We start from the raw sequence: 20,255 nt of genomic DNA, 5'->3' as shown, positions 1-20,255 counted from the left end.
TAAAATAGAAAATTACGACATAAAAGTAAATGAAAAATTTGACTTTTAATTGAATTTTTTTCTAGAATATTATATGATTGTTAAAAAATTTAATACTATACTATTTTTGCCCATATGAAATTTCACTGTTATTTGTATTTACCATCAAATAAAAGCAAATTTAATATTTATTCCGTGCAGAGCTTTCAATTCCTCGTAATTATTAAAATTATAATGTGACCTGCAGGTTTGATTTTTAATTTCACGACTAATTGCGCGTTTTTATAATGCGGTGATGTTTATATCACATTATATTAAATAAATATAACTTTTTATAAGAATAAATATTGAATGATAACTATTTTCTATGATAATTTGTATAACAAAATCGAAGCATTTGAGAATACTGACGGTGAGCGGTGGATAATGTTACTTAATGCATGAGTGAGATGGCGTTAGTTTGAGAGAGAGAAGTATTGAGGGTATACTGAGAGCAGGATTATACTCGCTTACTATATATGCCAACTAAAATACTTTTTATAAAAGAGAAAATACTATAAATATAACATAGCGAGCAATGGAATGGCGAACGATGATGGTTTATGTCAAGTCCTTGCTAGTGATAATTTTTTGTAAAATGTTGTAGGTAATATATTTTAAGAAATTTTCTTAAACTATTTTTTTTTTTAATCTAATTATTAGTAAATTTCAAATAATGAAATATCCTTAAATAAGATAAAAAATAATTTCTATCGACAGTACGTAAGAAAAAGAGTTATGTCCAGTTCCCATAGAAAGTTTGCTTCGCTTAGCGTGGGACATTTTTTTTTACAGAAAAGTTCGACGTAGGCATTTGGATRAGTACGTTTACAAAAAAAGTTTTCGACACGAAGCCAAGCAAAATGTTGRGCAACTCTCATCTTTTTAAACTTTGCTAAGCAACAGTTGCCGTTTCTATTTGAGAGAAATACTTGGTATTCTTCAATTTGTCTTTTGTGCTTCGTTGTTTCGTATTCATTTTCGGAGGAACTCGGAGTTGTATGTGGCTGGGACATTTTTTTATTTAAAAAATATTATAAAAAATCAATGAGAACAAGAAATTTATAAAATTCTAATTAGTTAATCGATTCTTTCTGAAAAATATTTGAATTAGCATTAAATAGCTCTTATAGCCAATTTTTTAATAGATATAGAGCAATTTCTATAGAAAAAGAACATATGAAAAAGGCATTGCCTAMATTTAGGATGCTAAGCAATAAATGAAAAATTGCAGAAATATTTCAATGAATGTCCAATTYTATGATAGTAGTTAGTATTCTATTTCACCGCCGACAGATATGTGTACATTCTCCAACCGAAAAAATTCAAAATTATTGCCTACATTTAGGGTGATTTGAAGGAAATAGAAATTCGAACAAGCTTAATTTGAAGGAAATTAAATTGAAAATCATAAARCTTTTAGCTAAGTGATGTTTTCGAAGCTAAAACAACTTTATAGTTAAAGAAGTGCACGGAGTCTTACAATCATATACAATATAACGGATTGTTTTCAACGCTCAATTTTKGTCTAACCATCTCAAACTGCATCAAAATTACGATTCACGCCACTCACTCATCGTTCGCCTGCCGTGCGCATTGAAAATATACCTTTGCGCTAACACTCATACTCAAGTATGAATGGTTTACGCTCGCTGGCATAAACCGGCGATATGGGTGTACCTGTTGGGCACGCATTACCGACCGCTGAATCAGCCGAACCGATAGGCGCCGCCGYAGCGCCTTTATTGCTAGCATAATGCATTTGTGCCAACAAAGCATAGTTATTACTCGCAATTGCTGAAGCGTTCGCGGTCAGCGCATATCTATGATGCGTCGACGAGGAGGATGACGATGATGACGCCGATGCGGACGCGGACGTTGTCGACGAGGCGTACGCGCCATGMATGGCATCTGAATGGCTGCTGCTGCCACCACTTGTGCCATAATAGTTGAGCGCGCTGATGAGTGGCACGGTGCCACCGCTGCTGCCGCCGCTTGACGGCGAGGTRGGATAGTGAACGGCAGTGTGTGTGCGTGTATGAGCGCCCGTTAACATGTGCTGACGTTGCTGCTGGTATGTTGTGTTTGTGTTGTTGCTGTTATTGCCGATATTTGTACGTTTCGTGCTGAGTAGATAATCTGTTTGTAATGCGGCACTGTTGTTCGCTGCTGGTGATGGCAACTCAACACCATTTGTCGTTTGTGCGCTGCGCAGAGCAATGAACGTGTCGAAATTATCGGAAGATGATGCGTTGGAGGCTGTCGAATTGCGGCGCATATGGTAGGCGCTGGTGGCATGTGCTGGTTGATGCTGCTGCGGCTTAATGGTCTTGGCATGCGTTGTTGCGGTTGGTAGCAACAGCTGCTGCTGTTGTTGTTTATTGTACACCATAGGTTGTGAAACGGACGAATTTGACGATGAGGATGTCGACAGCGATAGCGACGAGCTGACAGAGTTTGTTGGTTTTTGTTGATGGTGCTGTTGTTGTTGCTGTGGCTGATAATGTCGACGCATATTGTCCAACATGTAGCGATTATTTGCATCGCCACACGCTGTCGCTATGCTTTGTGCCGRATTTCCGCCATATTTCTTGCCATCAATGTACAATGCGCTGGCTGCTGTTGTTGGCGCCTGCGGTTGTGCTTGCAAATATATGTTCGCCTTTATGCCGCTGCCACTTTGTTGTTGTAATTTGGTGGGCGTTTTAATGCCTGYGGCGTGTGTGGCATCTTGTGTGTCATCTTCGTTGTAAAAATGTCGCGCATTCGTAGCTTTCGTCCCATAAGCGTCATACGCAGCGGAGGCATATAGCAAATTTTTCGTTGATTTTGGCGTYTCGTACAAATTGGACGGACCACTTAACTGCCGTGCATTTTCATGTTCGACCGTGGCCAATGACATCGCATCCCTTCCCTCAAATGCTAGCGTTTTTTCTTGTTCTTGCTTGTTTTTGTGCATTGAATTGACACCCAATGGCTTAGTGGATGCAACGTATGTATTCATCATTGGCAATTTCACTTTMTCTGCATCCATGCCACAAGCGCTTTCATCCCGTGCTAGCGCTGCCGTGTTCATATCAACATTAAAGTTGTAGAATTGGCGCGCATAGGAAGCGGCACAATTAGCGCTTGCTGTAGCATCTTGATGCGTTTTATTACTTTGCTGCTCGCCGAGTAATAGTAGCGCGCTATGACGCAATTCGAAAGCGCTGCCGCCAGCTTTCCTGCCGCGTGCAGCACGTCGGAATGCGCTGCGCGCCACATAACCACTCTCCGCACCGTCGTCCTCATTTTCAATGCCAATTGTACCGACGCGCTCATCATCATAGCCAATGGAGTTCGCTTTACGCGTGTGTTGGCCACTCTTCGCACGATARAAATGCTCTAAATAGCTTTCGTAATGTAGATCTGTGTCGTCACGTCGCTCATTCATGTCAGCCGCATCAATGCCAAATACACCGTTACCATCTACATCTAGAGAAACGTCTTTTTGTTGTTGCTGTTGTTGTAGATGTTGATTAAGCGAACGATAGAAATGGCTTTCGGCTAGATTTTCATTATACGCCAACAAGAAATTGCGTTCGTCTGCGACACTCAACTGTTCTTGCTGCAGTCGTTGCCAATCGTTAGTGGCGCCAGTGCCGCGTAGCTGCTTCATTGTAGCCACCTGACTGTCGCGTTGTAGTTGTAATTGAAAATCTTTGTCTTCAGCTTCGTTAACAAGTATACGTATGCTATCATCCAAATTAGCGGCACGTCTGTAATCAACCAGCAGCGTGGCATCGCCACCAGCGCTCAAGCTCACGAAATCGCTGTCAGTCAAATCATCTTCGTTGGAAGTGTTGAAGAAAGCAGTGGCCGCCTCACTGCTTCTATGCTCGTCTGCGGATAATAAGAGATTGGCGGTATCTCCTACAGTGAGTTTGTTGTAAAAGTATTGTGACATTTTCGGATGCTCGTAGCGCAGACCCGCACTGCTGCTCGTATCGTCTGCCAGTGAGGGCGTAATGGCCTCTGTTGCGCCAATCGAGCTCACCGGTGTTGCCTGTTCTACAGCCAATGTGGGCCCACTAAATACGGAAGCATAATCCGAACTGCTAAGCGAGTCGGAGCAACCGCGTTTAGATATCGGCAGCGTGCCAAGGTTCTCATAGTTGTTGCTGTTGGGCGCAGTTGGCAGCGCTTTTTGATCTGTGCTTGTTAATGATTTTTGTGCCGCCGAGAGACTGCGTTTATGTGTACGACCGCGCAGTGGCTTTGCGTAGCGCGGTGAGCTACATTTTTCACTTTCCTTTATTTCATTGTTTTCTATTTGTCGTGGACGCTGCAGGCGCCCTGCCGCAACGCGTCCCACTGAGTGCGCCGACTGTTTTGTGTTGCGTAGATTTTGCTCGAAATTCTCCTCCAAGTAAGCATCAAGATAATGTAAATTCTTAGAGAGATCAATTTCAGACTTGTAGCTCTTATAGATGGTGGCCTGTTGTCGGCCACTAGCGTTGGCGTTAAGCGCAGCACATTTCGATTCATAACTGCTGATACGCGCGCGATCGCCTATAAAGCGAAAGCTGTCATCCTTGGCCAACGTGCTGAAGCCACTGCCGTTACCTGCATACTGTTGATGTGCCGCGCTAGCTTGCTTGAAGTTACGACATTTGTCGCGCAACTTTTGTAGTCCTTGCCGCGTTTTCGCCTGCAGTCGTTCGAAGTAAGAATGCTTRCCGTTGCTAGCGGCGCTGCCCGGACTCACTAACGCGATGTTGAGGCGCGCACTGGCGCTGACATCTAACGCGCTGTGTATGCTTTGTGTGCGATTCGGATAGGTGATTTTGAGTTTCTTCATTTGTGGCAGATCGCTGATAGTATCGGCGCCGTTTGTCGTAATTGCGTATGTCGTCGCTGGCAAGCCGCTCGCCGATTTGTGCATTTTACGTAGCGACAAATTCTTAAAGACATGTTTCGGTTTGAGTTTGTGTGATTTAGCAGTTGTACTTAGTGTCATTGCGGCATTGGTGCTGACAAAATCTTGGCGCTCGAAGCGGCTAACCGGTATGCCGTTCAAGTAATGTTGACGCGCATTTTCGTTTGTTTGTTGTTTCATATTACCATCCAGTGCGCGCTTGGCGTTTGAAATGCCACTACCACCATCGAATAGACGGCGTATAGAACGCTCGGAGCGCTGTCGTTTTTTCAATGGCAGCTGTTGTTGCGAAGCGCTTGAAGCAGCGCGTAGGCGCGCGTTTGCATTCAAATGCTCCGCTTGTATATCGTCATCCAGAAAAATGGAGAAAGGATTCGTTATAACAGTACTGCTATCCGTTTCGTGTGTGCTAACTGCAAATGCGCGTTCCGCAGCGACGGCGTCCAACAAATAACCGCGCGCATTGTATTCGGCTTCCTCAGCGCTGCTATCGCTTAGCAATTCTTCGAGACTATTTAATGATTTTGGCTTACTTACTATACTAGTTTGCTTATTATCTAATACAACTACAACACTACCATCAGCATCTGACAATTGTACTGCGGTATCACCACACTTGCGCGGTGCATAACAGTGCCATACACTAGCGCGCGCATCCCTCATACCTAACAATGCGTCACTTGTACATTCTAATAGTATGCGCGCATGACGCTCTGGCGCCAAAGCTGCATCGTTGTCTAACTGTTCGTCAACATCAGCAATTAGGTGCCAAGTGAATATATCTGTGTCGGAATGCACTTTGCGTAAGCGCCGTTCAACTACACTACACGCCAGTGCGCGCATCTCTTTCAAAGAGTTCGATTGCTTGCGAAAGCAATAGAAGGGATTATTTATGCTCAATCTTTGCAGTAGTTCTTCGCTACCGGCGAGTAGCGCCTCGTAATCACTAACTTGCTCGGCGCGCCCAAGCATTTTCAGACTTTGCGGCAAACTGTCAAGCAGCGCTTTGGTGCGCAAGCGGCGCTGACTGTGCCGCTGTCTTTGGTTGGCGCGCATGCTATTCAATTTGTCGTCGGTGATGGCAACCGCATGCGGTTCAGTTATATTCAATATTAGTTGCTTACCGTTAATGCTCATACCGCTTGTTGCGTCGGTATTGTGTAAAAAATTTAAGGAAGCATTACCGCTATTTGTAGCACCGCCGCTACTTTGATTGCCACTGCTGTTCTTAGTATTTTTGCTAATTATTGTATGAGTTTCTGTGCCGCACTTGTCAATTTCGGCAGCGCTTGTCGCTGYTATTGTTTGTGCTGTTGTCGTTTTGGTTGTTATTACAGTCTGTTGTTGTTGTTTCGTGTTTGCATTTGCGCCGGTAGTGTTAGTATTAGAAGTACTGTCAAGTCTCAAGTCTTGCTCTCGGTCCGTTTCATTTTTCTTTAGTTTTTGTTTTTCGTTCGTAACTGTGTCACAGATGTCAACACTGTCGCTATGATTAGCGCTAGTGCGCTCAATCGCRTTCGCCGTTGCGCGCTCGTTCGCTGCGTCGGCGTTAGCTGCGTCTGCGTTCGCTTTTTCGTCTTTGTCATTTGCTGTTGCGTTTTCTGTTATTAAYAATTTCTTTGTTGTTGTGTTTAAATGCAACGTATTTTGTTTGCTGCTGCTGCTACTGCAACTGCTGCTGTTGTTGTTGTTGTTCTTGGTTGTGTTATCGCTACTATTGCTATTATTACCGTTATTGTTAGGTTTGTTATTTTGCAAATCGTTGTTGCTACTACAACTAACACTAACTAAATTATTTGTCATGATTGTAGTTGTGGTTGTTGTTGTTGTTGTTGTTGCAGTTGCTATTGTAGTAGTAGTGACATTCGTATTACTATCAATATTATTGCTGTTATTATTCGTATTATTATTGTTATTGTTAAATGTATGATTCATATTATTGATATTATTTTTATTATTATCATTAATTGCCTGCTAGACCCTAGTTGGCGGCTGTAAAATCATTGCAGCCATGCGTACCTTCATTGCCTCCGGTGATCCGTGTGCGGTTTGTAAATGATGATGCTGTTGCTGTTGTTGTTGTTGTTGCGCTTGTTGGTGATGCTGTTGCAACTGTTGTTGCTGTTGCTGTTGCTGATGATGATGAAAACCAGCCGGCGTGGTATATATCGAATCACCCTGTGGACCACTGGTACTGTCCGAACGTGATTTCAAATCGGCTTTCTCACTAGTTAGAGGAGTTAGGTGAAGAGCGAAAAAGATAAATAAAAATAATATTATAAAATTGATTATTGATTGAAAATTTATTTTCTTATCTTTGATAGCAACATAGCTTAGGATCAATAAATATTATAAAAAAGTTGATGGTGCCGAAAAATAGTTTCGATTGGGTTCTGATAATGATATATGTATGTATGTTAATATCTTCCCATCCCATATAAATTCACTATTATTTGCTAGAAAAGAGGTAGAGGTATCTCTCGCAAAAATTAACGCGCTCTCGAAAAATAATGTCTAAGGTCAAGAGTAGTCACAAATTACTTTCAGTAAATTTTTAAAGAAGGGTCTATAGAATACATTCAGCTTGTTTAAGGGTTTACATGGGTTGACGGGTTTCTAAAAATCGWTTGTCTTATTAAATTCTATAACACCTCTGGAATATTGTCCAGCATTTTCAAGTTGATTCAAGCAATAGTTTCGGAGATACAGCCGTGAAAATTTGTGCGCTCGAGGCCACCTAGGCTAAACGCGTTTTTTTCGAAACTGTGGCTTTGAAGTCGGTAGGCAAGATTTCTCGAGAACTGTTCAAATTGATGAAATTTTACACAGATGATTCAGATACAATTCTTAAAGACTTACACGAAGGATTTTTGTGAATTAAAACTAATTGAAAAAAAAAAACAATCGCGAAATTTTCACTGAAATTTTATATTATTTGGAAAAATGTCACCAGTTTCAGTTTTTTTTTCCTTTTTTCTTTGTTTCAGTTTTTTTCCTTCGTTCAAGTTCTAAGCTAGGATTTTAAGTAAAACATGTATTGTTTTATGTTAGATGATTTTGCACGGAGTTATCCTGCCAACGCAGGCACATTTCTTTCCGAGTGGTCACCAGAAATGGCGTCGCAATGGCCGAGTTTGAAATATTTTTGTTCCWAAAATTTCAGGATTTCTTTGTTAATAGTGTATGTTTGTAACAATAAAAAATTCGAATACAAAATTTGTTTATATGAGAAAAAATTATTTAAAAAGGCCGTTTTTATCCGAGGAAACCTATGTARCCCCTTAAGTTATTTCGCAGAGTTTATCCTGGCATCAAAGGCAGCGATAAATGTTTTTTTGCGATAAACGAAAACTGCYAAAAATCGGCTATCAGAAGCGTTTTGAGCTTACTAGATACAATATCAATTCTTGCACTTCGCTGGGTACGTCGAACCTTTACACGTTCTTTCAAGTTCAGTTTGGCAAAAGCTGAGCACTTGAGCAGAAAGTGCCTAGATGATTCTCCATCGTCTTTCTTCATACATTTTTGACAAGTAGCACCGCGTGTCAATCTATTGAACAGTCTAGTTTAAATACCTACAATGCGTTGAGGTTCATTTCGCAGAGCAAGTATTACTGGGATCCTCTTAAAAATTCTCGTCCTGATCCATTAACACTAGCCGAGCTCACGGGAGGTTTATGGGTTCAGTGCTTGAATGCAAGATGATAACGCATTACCAACTAACTTCTGATCGGATGAAATATACCCTAACTGTAATGTTTTGCGAGAACACTTTTTTATGCAAATATTTTCTAAAGCTTCTGTCCGCACGGAYGTAAGACATTTCCGGAAAGTTCAGTGCCCTGAATATTTCAAGCTAGTAGCCTTTTCGCACAGGAGCTATTGATCATTTAATCGATCTTTCCTGGTTTATTTCGCTAATTTAGATCTATTTATCATAAAAACAACAAAATATTATTTTACTAATTTAAATCAAGTTACAATTTCAATGTAATTCTGGGGGTTGTTGTCCACACTGTCTGCTTCATTGTACTTAACTTTGCGGGTTATTGTCTAGGCTGTAAAATTGGTTGTGTGCATTGATGAAAAAGCAATGATCAATTTTAAGTATTAGAAAATTGAAGAAGACAAGAAGTGTAACTGCTGAGCGAAAGGCTAAAACTGGTTTCTAAAATCTAAAATAAATTAATATGGCTATGCGAGAAAGCTATAGGGCTTCAATTGTATGAACTATGCCAGGTTAAAAAATTTCTACTAATAAGCGAAGTATCCTATAATAGTATATCAAATAAAAACTCAGATTTTAATTGATACCAACAATAATTTCAAATAGAACATTTTGGAGTTCTGCGATTACTTATATGATAGAAAACCTTATGCTATGAATGCAATCTTCTCAATACTCGATGTGAGAATATTTATCAAAAACCCTTCCAAGAGACGAACAAGTCACTAAACTGTCTCGTAGTTAACTTTTGACGCCAATAAATATTTTCAGAAAGGAAATCGTGAACTGAAATCAAATGCTTATATTCAGCTCTAAAGCGGTGACATTGAATAAAAAATTCTGTTTCTTCCCAGAAATATGCTTCAATCAACGATTCAATGACTTATCTAACAACTCTGGTACGCTTTCTCCAGCAGAGGTGGAAGCTCGAACACGGTAATGAGGGGACGTAATTTAATCAGCAAAATATTTTCAAAACAATAGCAACGAAGCCACCCACAAACTAACACAAATTATGTGAATTTGTGCTAGTGTGGCAAGTGCAGGGTAGAAATATGTCAACGCTATATGAACTTAACAAGCAACATTGTTAGAATGAATTGAATAGTAAATGAGCTCGTGGCTATGGCGAGAATGACAAACGTGTCGACAGTGTTAAAATTTATTCCTCACACACATACATACATACTACATATTTACTATATGTATGTGTATATATGTGCGGACATTTCTAAAAGTTTATGCGTGTAGTTGTGTTGGTTTAGCAAAAACAAAATCAATATCGATTGCTGCAAGTAAATTGTTGTTGTTATTAGGTAGTCAACGGTGGTTTTGGTAATAACAATTTTCGTAATGATTGCGTTGCGGTTGAAATTCCAATGAGTTTTTGGCAAAACACCGTGCCCTCTTCCCTCTATACATATACATACATACGTATATCACACTTGTGTAGAGTAACGCTGTAAGCACTATTTATGAGGCTGAGAGATTGCACAAGTGTACATTTGTGCTTATATAAATAACTTAGTAAGCATGTTAATCCGTGTGCTGAATATATTTGCAGATTTGCTGAGGTTAAAATTGGATTGAAATTGGTTTAGCCTTTGGTGTTTTGGGCTTGACAAATATTAGTTATTAAACTTTTGCTAAAATAACTGCATGTTACTAACCTAAAAGTTGACAATAAATAATTTCATGTTGATGGTTTAAATGAGGAAATTCCTGTTTTGATTGACTTTTGTGAAAAAAATGGTTTTTACAATACAAAAAAAAAAAAAAAAAAAAAAAAAAAAAAAAAAAAAAAAAAAAAAAAAAAAAAAAAAAAAAAAAAAAAAAAAAAAAAAAAATTAACAAATATTGCGTAGTCGAAAAAGTGTTTTTATCGTATTTTGTCAATAGATGTTATTGCAGTCGTATATCTCCAGTACTACCAACCTTATTGTGTCATATTATATAATAGTGGAAAAATGGTATTCTAAGCTTCATTCAACCACCAAAAAATTAAATTCGGGTAAGTTACAGAAGGTTATGTTCAAAAATTAGGAAAATAGGGAAGAATGCCACGCAAGCCACCAATGAAACTTGTGAAGTTTACGGAGACGATGCTGTATTAGTTCTTGTAGCACAACAATGGTTTGCTCGCTTCCGTTCTAGAAATTACGATGTGCAAGATGCACCTCGCTCTGGTCTCTGGTCGACCTCTCGTTAAAAAAGTCGATGAAATTATGACAAAGATCTACCAGAGCCATTCAATGTGCAGCCATGGCATCGCTAAAAAACTTAACATTCATCATCAAATGGTTTTGAAGCATTTAAAAAAGTCTGGCTACAAAATGAAGCTAGATGTTTGGTTACCACATGAATTGTTTGTGAAACATTTAATGAACCGAATAGCTGCGATTCTTTGCTAAAACGAAATGAAATCTAACCATTTCTGAAACGAACAGCAGATCAAATACGACAATAATGTGTAAAAAAAACAAAAAACATGGTCCAAGCGTGGTGAAACTCAACAAATGGTCGCATAGCCAAGATTAATGCCACAAAAGGTTATCCTGAGTGTTTGGTGGGATTGGAAAGAAATCTAATACTATGAGCTGACCCAGCCTAGTCGAACGGTTGATTCTGCATTTTACTGTCAACAACTGATGAGATTGAAGCAAGCAATCGAAAACAACGGCCACAACTGGTCAACAGAAAGGGCTTTGTCTTCCATCAGGACAACGCTAGACCGCACACCTTTTTGATGGCTCGGCAAAAACTGCGAGAGCTTGGCTGGGAAGTTTTGATGTATCCACCATATAGCCCTGCCCTTGCACTATCGGACCACCATTTGCTTCGGTTATCAGAACTCTCTTAATGGAGTAAAGTTGGCTTCAAAGGAAGCCTGTGAAAATTACATGTCGCGGTTTTTCGACGAGAAACCAGAAAAATTTTACACTGATGGAATAATGTCTCTAGCGGGAAAGAGGCAAAAAGTGGTCGACCAAAATGGTAAATATTTATTTCATTAAAGTTCATTATAAATATAAAAAAAAAAAAATTGTAATTGATTAATGCGAAACTAGTTTTTCGGCTACCTAATATATCATTTGTAGGATCTCCAAAGTTTTCTTGTGGGTTCAAAAAACGCCATGGCAAACGAATTAAAGCTGTCTTCGATACAAAGATAAATATTAATGACAATCAGTAACTATTTATGTCCCCATATAGATCATCCTAAATGTAGGCAACATTTGCCATTTTCTTGAAGAACAAGCATGAAATTGTGAGTTGAAAGTTTGCTTTAAAATAAGTTGTCTATGAAAAATTTAATATTTTTAAAACAAAATATGTATGGTTAATCATCAAGTTCTTGAAGTAAGTGGTATGTACAGATACGGGACAGTAGAAGTCATATTTAGTGTTTTATAAAGTGAAAGCCTTACCCTAACAACTCTATGAACATTTAACTCCGTGTTATATTCATAATTTTGTAAAAAAAATTTATCAAAATAAAGGTCCCCGTAACGAGGCTGGATTAGCATGAATATTAGTGAAATATAATTTTAAATTTACCAAACATTTTAGCTTCAAATCAAAAAGAATTTTAAGAAAATTCTCCAAAAAAGTTATCTAAATAACAATTTACGCTGCCAAGTTATTTAAAAACATTTACTATAATTCTGGAAAAAATTATATTCCTTATTTCAGTTAAATAAATCTTGTCAAATCGTTTAGTTTTTGGCAGCAACGCGCAAGCAAATGTTTTTATTTATTTGTTCATCTGTTCATCTGCTCAATGTGCGGTCACACACCCATATAAGTATAACTAACTCCAACATGCAGCAGCGTGGTTTATCTAACATTGTTGTTCTTTTCTAAACGCTGAACACATTTCAATTGCAACAAAATGGCATAACGGCAACGGATGCAAGGTTATGAGTACATATATATATATATAGACGTACATAAATATTAAATATATGTGCAACGTTGCCAGCTTACCTGTCTTTATCTGATGATTTATAGCCGGAACTACCTGTAAGCAGAAATAAAATAGTTAGCAAAAAATGTGAGAAAAACTATTGAAAATATTAAAACGCAGCATCGAAAGAGAGCAAAGCAAGTGAGAGAAAAGGAATATGTAAACATGTATTTTATTACGGATATTTGCATACAAAGTCCAAGTGTTAGGTTAAGGGGGAAAGTACTTTTTATATATGTAAGTATGTATATTAGGGAACCTATTAAATGAAAATACTAAGTTCATAGTAAGTAATACTCGTCTCGTTTTAGTCAATATCGATTCATTTTCGGTAAAAAGTCAAGTATAGGTTCTGGGGATATTTTCGGTAAAATGTCATGTTCTGGAGTCCACTTATTCGGTTTGGTTTCACTTATACAATTTTTAGTCATAAGATGGTATACAGCAAAGGCATTATTCGAGCAAAGTTTTATTTCGTAATATTGATTGCTTCATTATTTTACCCTGAACAGGGTATATTAGGTTTGTCACGAAGTTTGTAACAGCCAGAAGGAAGTCTCGGAGACCCTACAAAGTATATGTATATATAAAAGATCAGTACGTTGATTTGAGTTGATTTAGCTATGTCCGTCTGTCTATCCGTCCGACTATCTGTCTGTCCGTCTGCCTGTATATATACGAACTAGTCACTCAGTTTTAAAGATATCGTTTTGAAATTTTGCAAACGTCATATTCTCTTCAAGAAGCTGCTCATTTGTCGGAACTGCCGATATCGGACCACTATAACATGTAGCTGCCATACAAACTGAGTGATCGGAATAAAATGTTGGTATGGTAAACTTATGCATTTGATAAGATATATTCACGAAATTTGGAATAAATTATTTTCTAAAGCGCCAATGTAATCTCCGCAGAAATTGTTCAGATCGGTTAACTATAGCATATAGCTGCCATACAAAGTAAATGATCGGAATCAAATGCTTGCATGGGGAATTTCCTCATTTGACGATACATCTTCATGAAATTTGGTTTGACTTATTGTTCATAAAAATAATTTAATATAAAAAGATTTTTTTTTAGATTAGCACATAGCTGCCATACAAACCGAACGATCGGAATCAAGTGCTTTTATGGAAAACTTTCGCATTTGATGTGATATCTTCACGAAATTTGACATGGATTACGGTTTACGGTAACAATTTAATCTCCAAAAAAATTGTTCGAATGGGATTACTATAGCATATAGCTTCCTTATAAACTGAACACATAGTCACTAAAAGAACGCCACCTGTGAAGGGTATATTCGGTGCAGCCGAAGTTAATATTTTTTCTTGTTTGTATAGCGCATAGTGAAAGAATCACAAGGAATTTAAAATTGTGTTATGGTGGTTGTAGTCCGATTTCGAACATCTTCGCACTGAGACATGAAAATGGGAAAAGAATATCATGTACAAAATTTTGTCGAAATGGATCGGTCGGGACCCGAGTTCTTATGGCTCGTTGTTAAGGCAGGTAGTTCTATGTAATGTAACGAGCTTCAATTTATATGCAATGGTCTCCACCTCAATATAGCGATATTAAATAATTAAAGAATGTTTCATGTTATTAAAAAAAAAAATAAGATTTTAGTACTGTGATCAAATTGAAAGGTGAATTTTGTCCATTTCATCTCCTTCAAAGTAATCCCCTCACGCTGCAATACACTTATGTCAACGAATTTTCCAGTCATCATAGCCAATTGGAAAAATTCTCCGTCTTGATGGCCATCAGAGCCTTCTTCGATTCAGCTTTTATATCCGCAATTGAGTCAAAACGGTGTCCTCTGAGTGGTCGTCATGTGAGTGCTGACTAGCCAGAAGTTACACGAAGGTAAATCTGCCGAATGCGGTGGTTGTGGCACGATATCAGTTGAAAATGTGACACTTATTTGCTCAGTAAATTCAGACATTCTAAAAATAATAATTATCTTTTTTATATATGCGAATAGTCCCACAGTTCTTTAGATTTTAGAGGCTGCTTATTTATCGAAAACGCCGATATTGGACCACAATAGCACATATGTAGTTACCATACAAACCAAGCGCTTGGAAAACTTTTTTATTTCACGCGATAACTTCATAGTATGGAAGTATTTACAAAAAAACAAAAATGAAAAATATTGGGAAAATTGGTATACCACTTATTTTATTATTTTTGAGGACCATCCTAATATTCAGATTTAATACTTTTATCGTAGGAAAAATTACTTTTCGAAAAAACTTGTAAAAATTAGTTATTATCTGTCGTTGACTTACTCACACTCGTATGTGTGCAATTGTAAGGTACATATGCATATGTGTATGTGAGTATATATATAGCGGTGGTTTTGCGTTAGCTTATCCCTGATGATAGATTAGTGTAGCGCAGTCAGCTATGTTGGAAAAATTTTGAGCATCACAGCTGATGCTTCTTTCTTACATACATGCATGTACTTAAATACATATATGCTTACATACATACATATATGCCTATATACAGTAATTCTTATATATGTACATATATACTTGTGCTACCAGAACAAATACTACGAAATGGAATTTGTGCGGAGGCATACCCGAGTAACAGCAGACTTTGACACATGTTTCAACAGCTGAGTTTTGAGTTGTGGCATTGCACGGAAAACTATTTCCTGAATTAAGCATGTTATTGTACACAGTTTTTGGTGGATAAATTAAATTCGACAAGCGCAGTAGTCAATGACGTAGGCATGAAATACAATGGTTCTGTATCTATGTACTCACATACATACATATATGTATACCCATGAACTTGTAGCTATTTTCACGGATATTATTTGTAGCTTTGAAAGTTTGGAGGCTTTTGTGGAAACGCCATTGCGCTAATTGACAGGTTGATTGACAGTTAAGGAATTAGTGTTGCCACCTTGATCGATATGGTACACAGGGGACTCCAAATTCTAGATTTGCAGCCGTTTTAAGCGCATAGAACAACTTAAGCTGCTTTCACTTTTAATAATACAAAATCGTATACAATAGCGATTAGTTTGGAATGAGCTATTTACATATCTTATTTTATTTACGTATCTTAAAAAAAAAAAAAAAAAAAAAAAAAAAAAAAAAAAAAAAAAAAAAAAAAAAAAAAAAAAAAAAAAAAAAAAAAAAAAAAAACACTCTTAAATTCGAAAAAAAATTTTTTTTTTAAGTTTAAGATTTAATCAAAGGATAGTCTTTGCAAACTTGGTTGAAACGGTTCTCTATACAAATGTCTTCAGTGTTGCGATAAGTGCTCAGGGCTTGAAGAAGAACGCTTACATTTCATCAAGTTTGAATTCCAATTTGAATTTTTTCTGACGTTAAAGACGATCAATGTTTCTTAGATTATAATTTTTTGGTGTTATTGGATTTAAACTAACGCCCACACCGATTTCATTCATATTTAGTGATAAACCATATAATTTTTAAAATTAAAAAATAGTTTGAAGTCAACTGGAAGAATGGAAGTGAGATTCTCAGGTAGATGAGGGTTAATATTTGGATCCAATTTTACACATATTGACATGTTTCAAATACTTTATTTCCACGAAAAGCCTCTTTTTGAATATAATTAATGTACCTCATGACATATTCAAGAAAAAATCAGCCACAGGTACTGAGATCCAGGTATTCGGTATAAAGAGGCTTGAAAAGTTTATGGCCTAAATTCAAATATGACTGACTTAACTTTAGTACTGTGTGCGATGTGTAAACTAAAGTTATTACCGGACGTGACCACGCCCACTTAAACTTTTTAAATTGTCTATGCTACTCCATACTGTATGATCACTCCCAAATTAGAGTTGACTATCTTAACTTGTGACTTACAGCTTCTTATAGTTTTTTGCTTAATATCCATGGCGTGGCTATGGTCTAATTCTGCCCATCTGCAATACTAACCTCTGTTTAGTGCCAAGAAACTATACGTAGTGTTACATCAAGATATCTTGACTCAAGCTATTGCTTGCCCAAAAAGACGGAGTACGGACCACGTGAATAACCCAAAATTCTACTCCGTCAACGAAAATTGAACATTTTCGGGAAAGCTGACAATTGAAAAATATGAAAAGAGTGTATTGAATAAATATTTTATTGAAGTTTGGGTGCATGAAAACTTTGTCTAAAGTGAGTGACATGCGAGCTCAGAATTACGCTTTTAATAGCAGTTTATTTGGAAGCAAAACACTAATTGTTCTAAAAAAGGGTACACAAAAGTTTTAGAACCATTTTAACCACGGAATAACCTTCGATTTTAAATAAGGAAATTTTACGATATTTTCAGGCAAATAGCAAAATTCTCTGGAATAGAAATTGAAACATGAGGTACTCAAATTTCTATTAACAATTCATAAGCTACGCGCGATTTGTTCGAACTTTGCTTTTAAAGTCCACAATTTAATTTCATTATATAAAGTTGTAAATCAAATAAACACTTCCAATAGTTTGTGGCAGCTTGTCATTGCAACGAGGTCAATGACCGCAAAATGCCGCCACGCCAACAGCTGCCATGGTCGTCTTGGCGTGCGCGATAAGAGCAACGGCAATTGACGCAGTGACTGGACGTTACAACGCACTAAAATGGCGATGATAGGAGTACCGACGACGACAACGGCTACAACGATAAGCGGAAACGGAAATGGCGAATGACGGTATGGCGAATGGCTGCAGCATAGCCGCAAGCGAAAGCGGATACGCTCTGACGACGCAAACAAAACAATACGAAGCAGCTGAACGGAGGTGACATAAGGAAGTGCAACGACAACAACAACAATTAAAATTTTTTAAAGAGCCTGCCTGTTATAATGACGACTACAAAGGCACCATAAGCGCAATGGCACCATTGGCACCGCAACAAATGGTGGACAGCGAATGACCGAACGCTGGGCGTAAGCGCAAATTTTCGCTCTTTTCTTTGTTAACGGCGCGGCGCATAATTTCCCTTTACTAGCTGCGGGCAATTTTCTTTTTATTTAATGTGACTGAAGAGGTATTAATGAAAATTTTATGGCACAATGCATTGTTCTTCTGTCTTTGTTGTGAGCATTTTTTTACCTTTTATACTTTATTGTTTATTTTATTATTTATTTTCGATATTTTTGTTTTTATGCCCTGAACAGGGTAGATTAAGTTTGCTGCGTAGTTTGTAATACTCAGAAAGAAACGTAGAGAACCCAATAAAGTACATAGTTATAAGAAAAACTAGCGTAATATTTGCACACGACCTTTTCTGTCCAAGAATCTGCTCATTTGTCAAAACTGCTGATATCACTTCACTATGCTACATATATACTATACATAGCTACCATACAAACTGACCAATCGAAACTGAGTTCTTGTATGAAAAATCGTTTTATTTGACAAGAAATCTTCTTGAAATTTTGCATAGATTATAATCCAGGGCAGCGTTACAATTTCCGTACAAATTGTTCGGATTGGACCACTATAGCATTTAGCTGCCATACAAACTGACCAATCAACATCAAGCTCTTATATGGAGAACTTTTTTGTTTGACAAAATATCTTCGCGATATTTGGCAAACATTGTTTTCTAAACCAATGGTATAATATCTGAACAAATTGTTCAATTCGGACTTTTATAGCATTTAGCTGTCATACAAACTGACCAATCAAAACTAAGTTTTTGTATGGAGAACTTCTTTATTTGACAAAATATCTTCACAAAATTTGACAGAGATAATTTTTCAAACCAGCGCTATAATAATCCAAACAATTTTTTTAGATCAGACCACTATAAAATATAGCTGCCATATAAACTGACCGATTAAAATTAAGTTTTTCTATGCAACACTTTTTTATTTGGCAAAATGATTGAACAAAATCAAAATATAAATGTTTTTTATACCTTTTTATGCTATACAAAAACACAACAATGAAAGGTATTGAAGCACATGCTTATTTTTATTTACTTTTTTGAACATTTTTATTTCATATTTTGGGGCTGTACAAAGCATACGTGTGTGTGTGTGTGTGCGTAACACAATAGCAGCAATGGGTGTCTGGGGTACCGTAAAGCACACACTAAAGTTCGCTGTGAAATGAAAGCTTAGTTACCGGAAAAGTTGATTTTTAAACAAGTTTTCGCCTGCGCATTTCAAATATTTTTGTTGTTGCTTTGGCTATGTTCATGCCTCAGCCTTTTCCTTTCAAATATCATTATTTTGCATTTTTGCTAGCATTGTTGTTGTGTGCGGCGTTGTTTTTGTAATTAGCGCCAACACAACCGGAGGCAGTGCAAATGGCAGCAAAAGCAAAGTACCGGAAAAATAACGGACAGTGTGCGGCGAGCAAGTGAAATCAGCATAACGGTTGGCATAAGTTCATATGATTGTTGTTGTTGTTGTTGTTGTTGTTTTATTTTTGSTTCTGCCACGCGTACATCTAACTGTTTAAATAGGATTGCGATGCTTTAAGGTTGCTCTTCCCTTGCTGTTGCTATTCTACAACAGTTGTTGTTTTTGTTTTTGCATTTAGCGCCATCGTGCAAGTAATTAATAAAACGTATTTGTGCTGTTAATTGTTTGTGCTAATGTTAATTCCGTTATTCGCATTTTTTCGCTTTACACTCAATTATTGTTGCTGTTGCTTTTCTTCTGCTCCTTTCGCATTCTCACTCAGCATTCATTTGCACGCGCCAAAACCCCTCACATTCATTGCGAACATTGCGCTGCATTTTTGAATGCCATTTCGAATGTTATTTTCAGAGGCATTTACATTTGATTTCTCTCTTTTTCGCTCTTTTTCCGCTTACAAGCAGTTCATTAATGAAGAAATGAGCAAAAAGTCGCAAATAAATAACGGTAACAACAAGCAAAACTGTAATCAACAGCGCATAACCAACCGTTGGCGAGTGTAAACTTGAAAACTTTTAATAAATGATTGTTGTAAATTTGGTTTTCACAACAAAAGCTTATAGAACGTGATATACTGATTGCTTGTTGGGGGTGAACCCGCAATTTAAAGCTAAATTTTCAATATAACCAGAGTGAAAAACTGCTCGTAATTGAAATTTGGAATTCGAACTTCAATGCGACCCTGCATCAGTAATCGTCATTACATAACTAATGGTTGTATATAAGCATACTAAAGAGGGATTAGTCATGGGTAGAACTTCACAAAAGTGAGGAAAGTTCTCTGAGTGTCATTCACTTGTGCCCAGAAACGATTTTTTTTATATATGGCTCAAGCAGCTTACGATTTCCGGCCTTAGACCAATTATTCTCTGGGTAACCACAGTAAATACGTTTGAAGGCAAGCTGGGTTTGGGACCCGACACGTGATAATTATGAAAACAGTTTTCTTAGTGAGAATGTGTGAAGTAGTTTGAAATTGAGATCAAAATTGAGCTTTGATTAAGCCAAGATACGCACCATCGAAATAAAAGGTACATGCTTAAAATTATTATCACTGTGCATAATTTGGATATAATAAGCGCTTTGATATTGGGAAGCAATTTCGCTATTATTTTGAATAGTATATTTTAGGTAATGACGACAATGTAAAAATTATATGAATGAGGATATACAAGGTGAGTTCCAAAGCAAATAGGAATCTAGCGCCTCCAGGTGGGGCTGT

The 20,255-nt window shown here is 37.4% G+C and overlaps 1 protein-coding gene across 1 annotated transcript in view; it reads right to left on the bottom strand.

Annotated features, from left to right (window-relative positions):
- LOC108976832 (kin of IRRE-like protein 2) overlaps positions 1-20,255 on the bottom strand; it is a 266,683-nt gene that overhangs the window by 42,973 nt on the left and 203,455 nt on the right. Inside the window, exons 13-14 of the mRNA XM_018946195.1 lie at positions 12,651-12,684; positions 6,956-7,163 (exon numbers count right to left, since the gene is read on the bottom strand). Of these exons, the coding sequence (XP_018801740.1) occupies positions 6,956-7,163; positions 12,651-12,684 (242 nt within the window). The remainder of the gene's footprint in view (positions 1-6,955; positions 7,164-12,650; positions 12,685-20,255) is intronic.

The sequence above is a fragment of the Bactrocera latifrons genome, unplaced genomic scaffold (assembly GCF_001853355.1).
Source record: "Bactrocera latifrons isolate USDA-ARS-PBARC rearing strain unplaced genomic scaffold, ASM185335v1 scaffold_80, whole genome shotgun sequence".
Taxonomy (NCBI): Eukaryota; Metazoa; Arthropoda; class Insecta; order Diptera; family Tephritidae; genus Bactrocera; species Bactrocera latifrons.
This window is presented reverse-complemented; position numbering and strand designations above follow the sequence as displayed.